This window comes from Gigantopelta aegis, chromosome 13 (genome assembly GCF_016097555.1).
Source record: "Gigantopelta aegis isolate Gae_Host chromosome 13, Gae_host_genome, whole genome shotgun sequence".
In the NCBI taxonomy this organism is placed as follows: Eukaryota; Metazoa; Mollusca; class Gastropoda; order Neomphalida; family Peltospiridae; genus Gigantopelta; species Gigantopelta aegis.
Window position 1 is genome coordinate 7,345,056 of NC_054711.1, and position 15,134 is coordinate 7,360,189.

Below are 15,134 nucleotides of genomic sequence, written 5' to 3' on the forward strand. Positions count from 1 at the left end.
ATGCTTTACCAATTGGCTACGTCCCGCCCCCTAGTCTGTCTCAAATAATAATTTTATACAAATCAACTACTAGGCGACAAACAGTAGTCGTTCTCTCAAGATCACAAAATAAAATGACAAAATGAATTACCTTTAGCATGTTAAACTCGTAATACTGATATCCTTTGAAGCTCTCGGCGACGGCAGACATTGTCCGCGAGGTCTTCTCCCAGAAGTGTAGCAGGGTGGACTGGTAGTTAGCCAGTACGTGAGAGAACATGTTACACCTACTCGCGGCTAGCAGGTCCACCTTCTGCATCACGTCCAGTTTCAGCTTGTCGAAACGCGATTTCGTTTTACGAACCTGACTCTGAACCTGAAAATAAGACAAAATATTTGTTTTTGTTTTGTTTAATGTTTAAAAAAATTGTTTTGTGTAACGACACCACTAGAGTGCACTGATTAATATGATTCTGTTAGTAGCAAAAGATCTTTCATAGGTATCATCCCACATACAGAAGAAGGAAAAGAAGGAAGGAAATGTTTTTTTATTTAACGATGCACTCAACACATTTTATTTGCGGTTATATGGTGTCAAACATATGGTTATAGACCACATATATAATGAGAGAGAAAACCCACTGTCGCCTACTCTTTTTGATTAGCAGCAAGGATAGTTTATATGTACATCCCACAGACAGAAGAGCACATACCACAGCCTTTGATATACTAGTTGTGGAGCACTGGCTGGAACGAGAAATAGCCCCATGGGCCCACTGATGGGAGTGGACCCTAGAGATACCGCGCATCAAGTGGAAAGGAAATGTTTTTTAATTTAACAACACACTCAACACATTTTATTTACGGTTCTCTTTTATATGTACAGACAGAAGAGCACATACCACCTTTGATATACTAGTTGTGGAGCACTGGTTGGAACGAGAAATAACCCAATGGGCCTGGCCCACTGATGGAAGTGGATCTTAGAGATAATGCGCATCAAGTGGAAAGGATTTTTTTTTTTTTTTTTAACGACACACTCAACACATTTTATTTATGGTTATATGGCGTTGGACATATTTATAAGAAAAATTAGTGACAATATGTGAGTATAAGTTACAAACTTGTACTCACTCAGTGTAGTTTTTGTCAATTAATCCAGTCAGAAGATTAAGCAAGGGAAATAACTCTTTATGTAACAAACAAAAACTAGCTAATCATTAGGAAGGAGGAAATGTTTAGTTTCACGATGCACTCAACACATTGTATTTTACGGTTATATGGCATCAGACATATGGTTAAGCTATGATGTCACTATCGCGTGTGTTGTAGTGACGTCACAGCCTACAATATTGTACCACCAAGATAGCTCTAGTCTGGATACTATCTTGCCAGACATCATGCAAGCTGTATTCTGCATACAATGCATTTAAAATTCAAATGTCCTGCCGTTTTGCACATGTAAACCTAAAGGAGATAGCTCTGATCAAGACTAAAAATCGCAGCTTTACTTTTATGTTTTTCTATGCGAAATACCTTGGAAGTTTGACAGGGTTTTATTTCTAAATTTTGACTTGACACCTATGGCTTTGACTTTGGGAATTTTAGCGTTGTTTTACAAAATTTTGGGAATTTTCAGTTTCATTTAAAAAATATCTAAGTAAGACTTGTTAGAATCAAAAAACTAACTCTATACATATACTTGTATTTATTCAAATCAATATTTAGTCTTATGTATTGTTATCAAAATATGCCTTTATATAATAATAAATGAGAATTATTTACATTCATTGGGAATTTTTTACTCCAAAATTGGGAATAAAAAACAACATAGCTTTTGAGGAATGGTTTGAGTTCAAAAACTGGTTTTCAGACAGTATATTCTCGACTGACAATAATGGTAGAATATTGCAATCACTTTGTTGAATTGATAACTGATCGTGACAGCTAATATAATTTGACTGTTTTACCAACAACGAAAATCAGGAAAATATTGTGGTCAGTAAATCAGTCAATGGGAATAATGGTTGTAAATACTGGACATCTGGCCATTAGTGTAAACGCGACTTTTTCAATTGTTTACGAAATTTTGAAATGTATCAACTACTCTAAAATATAATAAAAATGAGAAAAACCCATGAAAATAATACTTACCCTTTTCACTTATGAACATTGTTTTATGTATTTATAAAAAAAATAGAAAAAATAGTGACAATATGTGAGTAAAAGTTACAAACTTGTATGCACTCAATGTAGTTTTTGTCAAATATTAATTCAGTCAGAAGATTAAGCAAGGGAAATAACTCTTTATGTCACAAACGAAAACTAGCTAATCATTAGGAAAAAGGATGAAATGTTTAATTTAACGACGCACTCAATACATTTTATTTTACGGTTATATGGCGTCAGACATGATTAAGGACTACACACACATTGAAAGAGGAAACCCACTGTCGCCACTTCATGGGCTTCTCTTTTCGATTAGCAGCAAAAGATCTTTTATATACACCATCCCACAGACAGGGTAGTACACACCACGGCTTTTGATATACCAGTCATGGTGGACTGGCTGGAACGAGAAATAGCCCAATGGGACCCACCAATGCGGATTGATCCAAGACCGACCACGTATCAGGCGTGCGCTTTACCACTGGACTACGTTCCACGCCCCCTAATCATTAGGATTTATTGAACTGTGTTTACCTTTCTGAATTTTTCAAGTCTGTTGTACATGTCCGGGTCAAGCTCTTCTGATACGTTCTTCATCCACAAGAGGGCGCCCCTGTACTCCGTGCGTGCACCCTCCATTCTGTTAATGGTGACTAGCGTATCGGAAATTGCCCGGTAGCGAAACGTTTCCACTTCTTGATATAGTCTAACTAGGGGCACACGTAGAGCTAACCTGCAAACAAGCAGATAAGAAAGAAAGGAATGTTTTATTTAACGACACACTCAACACATTTTATTTACAGTTATATGGCATCGGACATATGGATAAGGACCACACAGGTATTGAGAGAGGAAACTAGCTGTTGCCACTTCATGGGCTACTCTTTTCAATTAGCAGCAAGGGATCTTTTATATGCACCATCCCACAGACAGGATAGTACATATCACGGCCTTTGTTACACCAGTTATGGAGCACTGGCTGGAACAAGAAATAGCCCAATGGTCCACCGATGGGGATCAATCCCAGACCGACCGCGCATCAAGCGAACGCTTTACCACTGGGCTATGTCCTGCCCCACAAGGACAAGAACACACAAAGTAATAAACAAAATTAAGTGGAGCATAACAGTGAAATATGTCTTCTTAATATGCTATGAAATAAACCACAGTACAGTCAAATATGTTATGTATCCTTTCCTTTTTTAAAGAATTGCCTTGGGTGAAACGGCCCACCAATGGCAATTTTAAGCCTGCCTATGGCATTATCTTGTTTAAAAGTGACATTTGCAGCAAATAAACATGACTGAAAGGTAGTTATTTTGTTGTATGTAGACATTTCAAACGTGCAAATGTTAAATATTGGCAAATTAATGTACACCAGGTGTATACATTTTACCATTGTTGAGAAGCTTTACCGATGGCACAAAAGTGCCACGCACAAAGTGCCGTTGGTGATGCTCTCTACCTATGGCAATTTATATCTCAACAACTACAACTGTCGCCGGTGCTATCGTTAAGTTCAAGCCCTGTTACAGGATGACTGTAGATCAGTTACCTCTGTTGTGCTGCAAAGCTCTGTGATTTTCCTACAGCAGCCATCATCTTGCCAGCTCGAGTCTTGTCATGGCCGCTCTGTGACTTGAGAAACCGACCCATTGTGTTCTCTTCCTGAGACAATGCTGCAATACAAAATTAAAAAACATCAGTGTAATATAGGCAAACCTGTTTTAAGTGGTCACACAAGGGAGTAGATAAAAGTGGCGGCTTAAAGACAGGTGGCCGCTGATTACAGGTTGCCGCATATAGAGTCTTTAAAACATTTACTGTTGTTTCCTGTTTTACCGTCTGTACTGCTAATTAATGGATGTGTGCTTAACAGTTGACTATAAATCAACTGTTGATATGTCGCCTCCTTAAAATAAAATGCAACTGCAAAGTATTTTTCCATTTAATTATTTAATTCCTACTTCAAGCGGTGTATTGTCATAGTAAGTGAATCTACATATGTACAGCGTAGCCTACTCAGAGGCAATTAGATGCATTCTTAATTGATACACAGTTGAGATGTCGGGACTCAATGGGTACTAGTATTCCTGAAGATGTGAAGACTGGTTATTTGCTGCACCTTATCGCTGTTGTTAAAATATCCCTTTATATCACAGTAGACATTTACCGTGGCCGCTTAATACAGATATTTTAGCAATTTGGGATCCGATTTAGGTGGCCGCTGGTCACGTTAAACAGGTGACCGCTTATTACAGGTGCCATTACATTATAAATTGTTTGGGAGGGAAAAAAGTTGCCACTTAAGGCAGGTGACTGCTGATTACAGGTGGCCGCTAGGACAGTTTTGACTACTAACACAATAAAAGTTAGCAATTTGGTATCACTGCTTTGTACTTTCAATGATGTGACAGTCACATATTCAGAAAAATACAAAAACTCTAGCTATTTTCAAACAAAATATCATTCATTATAATACAAATTTTGTTCACCAAATTAAAATAAAATTAGCTGATTGTTTTTAAAATTGGCAATTGGTGAATCTGGCAAGTGGAAGAGGTAGCCCTGATTCTCTAGTGAAAATCTCCTGATACATGATAAATACTAACAAATGATGCATCAATTAAATCCAGTGGACATCACATTCCAATTTGAAAGTCACAAAGTTTCTTTTATTTACCAAAGTGCTAAAAAAAAAAATTGTCTTAATATATATTTCTGGCATTGAATTTGGTGATTTTTCACGGATTCGTGGATCATGGACGTGCTGAATCCTACATGAAATAACATCATCATCAATGTGGGCAAGATGGGGAATGGCAGGTGTGTGGCATGGATAGCCACAAAAAACAAGCACCTGTTGCAGCTGGAGAGACAAGGACTGGGATGTGGAGGTGGACACCAAAAGAAGTTGAAAGAAAGGAGGAGTTGACAGATCGGGAAGAATTGAGATGGAATTCAAAGGAGTAAAAGGAAAGGGGGCAGTGGGATATATTAAAAAAAACATGGGCAAGAAGTCTAAACTGACGAATGAACTTTGGAAATTAATTTCTGTCATTGACAGTTGTACATGTATGTGCATGGGTATCGAAACGATCAACACAGACACCAGTTTGCGGCTTCACTCAATTTGTACATATGGAAAGTAGCTTTAAACAACTAAATATAACATTGGTTTTGCTATTCAGCAGGGATATTCAGTATTGGGCTAGTAAATAACAACTATCGCTATGTTCAATGGCCAGTGAAAAACAAAAGGTCAAATGCTGAATTTAAGTCTATTTTGTAAATATGAATATCCTGCCACCCCCTCCCCCTCAAATCTAAGGTTTTTGAAGCTCTACCTCTTTCTTTAGGTCACATATCTGATTATTCCTATTAGTGAAATTGTATTTACTTAAGTACGGGTAGTGAATTTTTTTATCATGGCTAGTAACTGTTCTAAATCACTGATCCCCATATGGCTAGTAGATGTTGATAACAATTCTAGAAGCCCTGTTTTCAGGTTCTAAAGTAACTCTTGGTAAATACTTACCACACAGCCGGTCTTGGTATCGCTCTATAACTCTTAGCAAGTCCATACAGGATTTCTGCACAGCTTTGAACACCTGAATGTAATAGAAAAAAATAATCCTCACTGCACATAATTCAATATATTCTAAAAAAAACAAGCATTCTGAGAATACAGCTAAAGTAGACCCAGTGATTTTCCACGATCGCTGAAAACGGACAGAATTTGCGGAATTCCCATTGAGAAATGGATTTACATTTGGAAACGGAATTACAATTTTTTTTCACCGAAGTTTAATTAAACTATTGCTGTTTTACTATTGTTACAAGATGATTAGTCGCTGTACAGTACTGTTGGCACACGCGTAATGCGGAATGTCTTATTTACCAGGTTTACTGCTCTCTCGAGTCTGTTCCACCTGTGCAGACGGGACATCCTTTTGCTAAGAGTAAGTTCAGTTAGCTGTTTGTCGCTAACGCTGGTCTTGGAAGACCGATTTTTTTACGCTACACGTTAACCTGAATCATGACTTCGGGAACCAGTCAAAATAGTTTGCAAACATTCACTAAAAAGCGACTGGCTGAACGTAGCAATGTTACTTTATTTCTACTGGGACATGCAGATACTTAACAGACTGTCAAAGAGTGGAGATAAAATAAATGTTTACACTTTGTCAACACGGAGCCGCTTTGAATAAAACAGTGTACTTAGTAGTTGGACAATTATGCTTTATATAGCTGTTATAATTGTCACTTTTGCTTATGATGCAATTTTTTGCTATTAACATGTACTTTGATTTAACAACAAATAGCAATGCATTATATATATTACTGTATCGCTTTCTATGAATTCGGTTGGTCGTTCAAGTCATTACAATTATAATATGTACCAGAAGAATCATGAATAAATAATACTTTCTCCTTGAATTCGTCACAACTTGTGTTAGTTAAATTATTAATTACATATTGTATTCTGAAAGGGAATTTAGCCAAATATGAAATGAAAAACCACTGGGTCTACTAAAGCAATACAGGTCCCCTACAGGGCCTAATGAATGTTCTTATCTCCTAAGTTCATGGAACATGAAAAATGGGTAAATCACCAAATCATCACTTTAAACTTTAAATTTATTTGCCAAATTAAAATCAAATTCGCCAATTGCTTTTAAAATTAGCTACTGGTGAACTTGGCGGGTGCATGGTTATGCTGCAGGCCTTGACCGTAACTATTTCCAGCGGTAGCCAACTGGGCTACCAGGTTATAAAATCTGGTAGCCCCCAAGAAAAATGGGTAGCCCATAATTTTAATACTTTAAAAAATGAAAGAAAATATTAAAATTATTTATTTTTTATTTAAACATGTTAACCGTTGGGTTTTTTTAAACCATGAGAAATATACTGTGAAATACACACTTGTACATGTCGATTGCAGAATAACTGGATGTGTAAAACAAAGACATAGTAGCCCGGTGGACTACCAGGTTTAGACATCTGGTAGCCTGAGCAAACATTTGGTAGCCAAAACACCCTGGGCTACTGGTAAGGTCGAGCCCTGTGTTGGTTACACACCAGCAAATAAAATAAAACTGTGAGTGAACCTCGAGTTTGGCGTCTAGCTGTGCGTCCGAGGCGACGATGTGTTCGTCCTCCTTCTTGCCGAGTTTCTTGATGACAGCCTGCTTCGTGGTCCAGTACGTCTCTTTCATCTTGTGTAGCGTTGACGTGTTCGTGTTTTCAACCGTACGGTCGTACTCCATTCCATAGTAGCCGTGATTCCTTACACAACAACAAATATATAATCATCAAATAATTAGTCTATAATGTAATAATAGTTGTAGTACACATGTATCTGTAATGTTCATACATGACAATAAATACACAAAGCTCGAACTTAAGAATGTGTAGCCTACTGTAAAAAAAATTAAAACATTCATGATAATTCCCATGGGTGAAACGGCCCACTGATGCCAATTTTGAGTTTTGAGGGTTTTTTCAAAGTGACTTTTGCAGCAAATCAACACGGCTGAAAGGTTATTTTGCTGTATACATGTAGAAACATTTCAAAAGCACAAATGTTACATACTAGCAGATAATATATACCAGGTATAAACAGTTTGATATTGATGAGGAGCTTTACCAACGGCAGAACTAGTGGCAGAAAAGTGCCATTGGTGACACTCCTGATCTACTATAATTTATATCTGAATGATGGCAATTGCCGTCGGTGCCTGAACACATATAGAAATCCATAATGTACAGTACATAGAACAAAAATTTTAAAGGCAATTGCTGAATATGATCCAATGTTTGACTTTCATTAAAAATACATATATGTATAGATATGAAATCACAAATTAATTTTCTTTTTATTCATGATTCTTGTTAATTTACTATCTTTTCTTGATTTTCAAAATGTAGGTATGAAGATAAACCTCACATTTGAGGTTTATGATCTTGATGGTCTACTTTCATCTGGGTGTCTGCTTAATAAAGTTAGGTGATTTGTGGTTGGTTATATGCCTGTGACAGAGTGAGGATTACTTCTCAATTAAGCTTTTTAAGATTGGCTGGCTGCTTGTTTGCAGTCATAATGATTAACAAACGAAAAGAAAGAAAAAAAAGCCGGACTTTCACACTTGTGAACAAATGATGTATATTGTTTCTTAGTTGGGAATTCAGACCAGTAACACACTTTGAATGGAAAGCAAGTTTTTATTTTATGTTAGTATTTTAGTAGGGTTGGGTACCGCGAAAAAAAAAGTACCACAGTATACCGCGGTTTTTTGTAATGTACCACGGTATACCACATTAGTAATGTCATCATACTAATCACTGCGAATCGGTGATACAATAATTGCTCAACATACAATGTCATCTATGTGCCTTTGAACTTAAGGGCCAAACAAATATGACATACTACAATGAAATACCTACCAGCAGAGATTTTGACTGATTCAGTTTACACTCTATTTCCCTCTAAAGTTGAGTAACCATTAAACAATAGCTAATACCTATAGGTAGAACATAGTTGTAGAGCCTTGTTGTATTTTAAGACCTTATAATGTAAATGAAATAAGCATAACAGATGAATAAATTCTGTAGTTCTGAACTGGAAAATTAATGAAAATGACAAAGTTTAAACGAATGTATTCTATTATCACCATTTTAATTATACCAGTAGCTATTAACTACCATTAACTTTTATATGGCTACTTTTATTTCAGTTGATGACCCAGGCAAACAGGTCCCTTTATGTTTTCAATTTGCTACAATGTATTATTGTTCAAGTTAGTTCAAGTTAAATCGTCTTAACATCAATTTAGTTTCAAGAATAAACAAACTCCATAAACCTATGAATGTCTGAATAAATCATGTAGTGTGTCAATTCCAGTCATTGTTATCTGGATTACCGTACTGAATTTTGTTCATGTTCTTGTTTAGAAACATTAGTGCATTAGTGATTAATATGTGAAATATTTGTTATCGCGAACTGAAATATTATCAATGTAATGGTATTTAACATCAAACATAGGATCATTGTGGTATTATAGCGGGAATCTTTGCCTGCCTGGTCGTAGGCAGAAATTCTGTGTATTCGTTATCTCTGACTGAGAGAGCGGATGTAACTGTCCAAATGTTAGTCTAGCTCTAGAACAGTAGGACTTCTTGGGCTAACCACTTATGATGGAATTAGTTACTTGAGAACAGGTCCGACTCCAAGCAAACCATCACTGCCTACGGAGTAACAATCGGGCATTTGGGACATACGTTTTAAGCCAGGTTTACTAGCACACATATTTCAAGTCCGTTTATAATCATTGTTTTGTGTTTTCAACTAGCTATTACTACCTACGTTAATACGTTAAAGTTTAAACAGTGTTGCCGTGACATAGCGTTTATGACCCCCCCCAAAAAAAAAAAAAAAAATAATAATAATAAAACGAAAATTTAGTAATAAAAAAGAGTGTTTTACGTAACGCTGTTCAGTACACTCACCCACCACCTGTAACGCTACAAAATGTACACACCCACCCACCCCTCCAGCGTTACGTAGTATTTGAATGACCCCTGATGTCTAAGACGGGTCGTAGCCCAGTAGTAAAACACTTGGTTGGATGCGTGGTAGATCTAGGATCGATTCCAGTCGTTGGACCCATTGGGCTGTTTCTCATTCATGTATGTGCATCACGACTATAATAGCAAAGGTCGTGGTATGTGCTACTAATGAGAAAATGTAGTGGGTTTCCTCTCTAAGACTATATATCAAAATTACCAAACATTTGACATTCAGTAGCCAATGTTTTTGTTCTGCTCTATATAAAGATAAAAAAAAATGTAACCTGTGCCACCCCACTAGAGGCTCTGCATACGTCCCCAACCCTCCAGATATCGTGCCAATTTCACAGGCCCAATGGGCCATATAACATATAGGCTTGTGCTATGGGCCTGTATCTTTAACCTCTTTGGCAATGAATTCATGTTTATAGAAGAAAAACAATTTAGAAACAAAATAGCCACACTGACAGTATTTTATTTTATGAATACAAATGAGATAGTTGGGCTTTCGTGGGTGGTTTTTTTAAAGTATGTAACTCCCTCCTCCTAACTTATATGTATGTTTTAAACTGAATACTGTTTATAATTGTTTTCGTATCCATCTCAAGATTATAGCCAGTCACCCAAAACAAAGACAAAGAAAACGACATTATATGTTATTGGTCTTAAGACACTAGCGTGTGACTGTCTTTCAGACTTTCACAACTGTCAACTGGAAAAATAGCTCTTTCAGTTTCATAAATTCATTGCAACGTGATCCAAGACTTTTGTATGTTTCTCTGCCAGGGGCGAATGGATATATCATGCCGGTGCTAATATTATATCAGTAGACATAGCATCAATAAATTATAATTCCCCCACTGAATATGTTTAAAATTAAATCTGTAAACTTTGAATTTTTTTACTAATAATGATTGTAGGCTATATATAACAGAAACAATATGTAATCCTCATCAATGCACCCACTTCAGTAAAATGAACTCAACCACGTGACCTAGATTTCACAACATTATCTGATATGACAAAATGCTAGAAATGTAACAAATAAAAGGTACACCTTGTTGTAGCTAGTAATAAAACATGAAATTCAGTATCAACAATGCAACATGTTTTGAACAGTATTTCGTATTTTGTAGCTTTACGGGAAATGGTTCACTATTGAATAGTAGACTGTTTACCCGGACATGCAAATGGCACTTATGCATACAGCGAGGCATATCTGTCGAACAAAATTGGTTGAAAGCATGTTTGGTGACTAAAAATCAACATTAAAAAACTTTCTCAATTTTTTTTCGCCAAATCGAAAATTCGATTGCCAATTTTTATTATTTTTCGTAATTTGTGACTTTGACAAACAACAGGGCTCGCCTGCAAATGTCCAATATCACACGTGTGTTGCGAACAACAAACTCATCATCTACCATGTTTTTGTTAGTGGCAACGTTTTGAGATTCTAGATACTTTGGGAAATTCCGTTATTTTTTCAAAGATTTGTTAATGGAACACAAACAATCATTAACATTGGATGCTTTTTAAAATAATTTCTCGAAATTATGTATTTTGTTTCATGACACTGTAAAGTTATCGTCCACGGAAAGTCCCGAAGTATACTGGTACAGTAAACAATGTACCAGTACGTACCAGAACAGAAAAAAATATCGGTATACCGGCAATACCGCACAGTATTTTTGTATAACAATGAATTAGGGCAGAGTGGCGATATTCAGGGGCAAAGTGGGAACAAAACGCGGCAGGGCATCACAAAATGGGGTCAGGGCATAGCACCCTTCTATTTATTGCTAACCAAAACACTGTCATAGCACATGCATGTACATGCATATATAGCTGAGATTCTTAAAAATATATATATACACCATAGTTTCCATGATTCCTATCACGAAAAGGTACATGTAAGCGTCTATAGGTAATTCCTATTCATACAACATGTAAACATGAATGTAATAATCCATGCAAATTACCACTGTATTCACAAACAAAATCTCCAAAATTGTACGCTGTCTCGTTCATACCAGGGTTTATGCCACTGGATAACAATTAGTGCTGATAGCAAAGAGGATGTTTTTCCGGGTCCATGCAATTTGGGAAAATTACATTATTGCTGTTGTTCTAAGACAAAATAACTGACATAATTTATACTTACGACATCGTGATAGATTATCCGTTTAGGTACCAACAGCAACACAAACCTTCTTAAAATCCTGTGGAAATGAAAATATGATCATAATTAAATTACAAATCATGGCACATGTTCATGTATGTGTAATATAGTGTTTTCCCTAGCTTATTTTAGCATGGTGCAGCACCATGCCTCAATAGTCTAACACCATCTTGCCTTAATCAGCACCATGTTGCCCTGAGATTAAACAAGCCTTTTTCAGTAATTAATTCTAAAATAATACATATGAAAGTTTGTTTTGTTTTATAACAACACTAGAACATGTTGTTTTATTAATAAGCGACTGGATGTTAAACATGTGATAATTCTGAAATAGTGATGTATTTTTCAGAGATCACTTGCTACATTTATTCCCTATTAGCAGTGCTCAAGAGATCTTAATTGCCCACCGACAGGACAGTAAATACTGTGGCTTTTGATACACCAGTTATCGGTCACTTGACAGGCACATGTGCTGGAAACTATGCAGGGGGAAGGTCCAAAATGAGCAAAATATATAGGGGGTTCGGGTCATGCTTGCCTGGAAATTATATTGAAAAAAGAAAAAGAAAATTTACCTTGATTTGAGCATGGGGGGATACCCACCCTCTGCACACACACATCTGCTTGTTGGAATGGGGAAAACATGGTTCCACCAAGTCAATCAAGATTATAAGACTTTATCATATTTGGTCATGTGGGATAGAAAAAGTACACCTGAGGTGATGGAAATTTCACCATGTGACGAGGCTTGCCTGTGTATGATGGTGTCTTTTTCTCTAATTCATTCAGTAAATAAACCATTATTTTACACGAACAGACAAAGATGGCTGAACAAGTAACTTTTTTATTTGACCATTTTATCTTAAATTAACTACACTATCATATGTTCCGTGTTTGTTTCATGTGTTAAATAAAATTTAACACTACAAATTAACAACATATCTTTTAAAATGAAGGTTTTAATAATAAAATATATTAATTTAAAACTGTCTAATGACCTGACGTCACAATCTCACATTAATATGACGTCATATATTATCAACGACGTCATGTTAAATGCAAGTGCATGATATCCCATGTAAGCTAGAAATTTCTTGCATAGCTTTCTTTCATGGGATAGCTGTCCCATATACACCCCCCCCACCCACCCACACACACCCCACCCACACACACACCCACACCCCACCCACACACACACCCCACCACCACCACAGGAATCATGTCTATATACTGTTACCAGAAACACAAAATCAATCGATAAATATTTACTTTTCCCCATCTGTATTAATTCACTGACCAGGTTTTTTGGGGGTACTTCAAAAATATTTCGGTTGCATGCACACCCTTTGCACACTCTATCGGAATCTGCAACTGCATATAATTTATTTCCACTTTTGATATACCGACACAATTGCAAACGAGTCTCCCACTGGTTGCCCTGCCACGATCTGAACAGTTCAGACCCTATTAAAGCCCATTACTGGAACAACCTAGGGAGACAATTACAACAACAGCCATCAATATGCTAGGTTTCAAAATCCAATAGGCCTAATGAGCTAAGTTAAAAAATCTACGTAGCTCCCCTTATTTTTCGGTGGACCATTAAAAAGAGCACCCAAATTCCTTCATTAAAACTGTGCAATCTTTCTTTGGCTTAATCCTGTGGGACTTTCAAAATTCCATAGCATCAAAACTATCCCCTCCCACTTGTGCTCTCCTGCACTGCCAGTGCATGTGCCTGATGTGGTCCTCTCTCCCACCCACCCCAACCCCTTTTCTGTCCTGGACTGATGAGCCAGCCAAGGTCGGCACCTGTGCCCATGACAGGTGTGCACTACAACAGCTTATTCCCTCTGACCTGATAATAGTGATATACCTTAGTTGAATAATGAATTGAGATGTGATCAGGACTGAGTGGGCCACAGACTTTGAAGGGTTAACTGCAAAAATCGAAATCGTCTTTCCCTGTCATGCCTATGCATTTGTTGCTAACAATAAAAGTCGACGGTGAGTGTCAAAATGCAAGTACTGACGACCAGCGGGAAGTGTTGGCGTCAATATTGTAAAATTCAATAACACGAAATGAGCAGTCAACGGCTTCGCAGACGTGTAATTTTTGATGCAAGGGAACTGATTGATGGGCCTTCGTGCAAAAACTACGTCAGTACGCTTAGCAATATTTTAAAAAACAATGACAGCTGGTTTCAATCTGTGATTTTAATAAATTCGTACTAATAAAAATAATCACTAAATGACTAAATAACTGTCAGTACCTTCCCACCACCTGTTCTGTTGTCATCAGTACGCCATATTGTTATCGATTTTGTTTCCGGGCATTGGCGGAAAATTCCGAAAAATAACGTCGCTAATATTAAAAATAGTGTTAATCCCAACTAAAATGCGGACGTCTACATCTAAATATGGAATGACCTATTTAGTCTCATCCTGTGATATGTTTTACACATGGGGGGTGGGGGTGGGGGGTGGGTGTTTCGATGGGTTCGACCGAACCCCCCCCCCTGAAATCGCTTTTTTTTATAATTTAATATATCTGACACTGATATCTGACATTATTATATTTACTCAACATAGAAATATATGCCCAATATCTCTGCAATCTATTTTGGAACCCCCTTTTCAAAATCCTATGTACGCCCATGTTACAACTGTCAAATACCGATATAATTAACTAGATGTTTTGTTTTTGTTTTATTTTTATTTTTTTAAACTAAAAATGAGTTTATCAATAGACAGTTAAATAGATGCAACACAAATCCCAGACAATTTAGGCCTACCATTTGTAAAGTCTGTTGCCGATAGTAAATAGGACTGTAGGAACCGGGGGAAAAAAGAAAAAAAATGGCCACCTCACTAGATTTTGTGCACCCCCACCCCCACTCCACCCCAGATATCGTTCCAACGGAGCTGTTCATAATCACACCACGTCCGTCCCCCCCCCCCCCCTCCCAGCCCACCCACCAGCAAAATCATTTGTTATAGAACAAAATAGCAGTGACCGGCTGTATTTTACTTTATAACTAGAATGAGACGTTCGTTTTCAAAACGTTAATATGCAGTAAGTAACTCTTGATCAACACCCCCTGCCCTCTCCTTAACGCATCACATGATACCCACCTCATAGAGCAGAGGCGGATCTAGAGGGGAAGGGTGCAGAGGCTCGGGTCCCCCCACAATTTTGCGACAGTTATAATTTTATTACATATTAATTTTCATGTTT

The 15,134-nt window shown here is 37.1% G+C and overlaps 1 protein-coding gene across 1 annotated transcript in view; it reads right to left on the minus strand.

Moving 5' to 3' along the window:
• Window positions 1-14,213, minus strand: part of LOC121387447 (islet cell autoantigen 1-like) — a 64,788-nt gene extending 50,575 nt beyond the window's left edge. Inside the window, exons 1-7 of the mRNA XM_041518563.1 lie at window positions 14,170-14,213; window positions 11,879-11,936; window positions 7,260-7,437; window positions 5,687-5,759; window positions 3,704-3,827; window positions 2,683-2,881; window positions 131-355 (exon numbers count right to left, since the gene is read on the minus strand). Of these exons, the coding sequence (XP_041374497.1) occupies window positions 131-355; window positions 2,683-2,881; window positions 3,704-3,827; window positions 5,687-5,759; window positions 7,260-7,437; window positions 11,879-11,883 (804 nt within the window). The 5' untranslated portion in view covers window positions 11,884-11,936; window positions 14,170-14,213. The remainder of the gene's footprint in view (window positions 1-130; window positions 356-2,682; window positions 2,882-3,703; window positions 3,828-5,686; window positions 5,760-7,259; window positions 7,438-11,878; window positions 11,937-14,169) is intronic.
• Window positions 14,214-15,134: the final 921 nt, after the last annotated feature.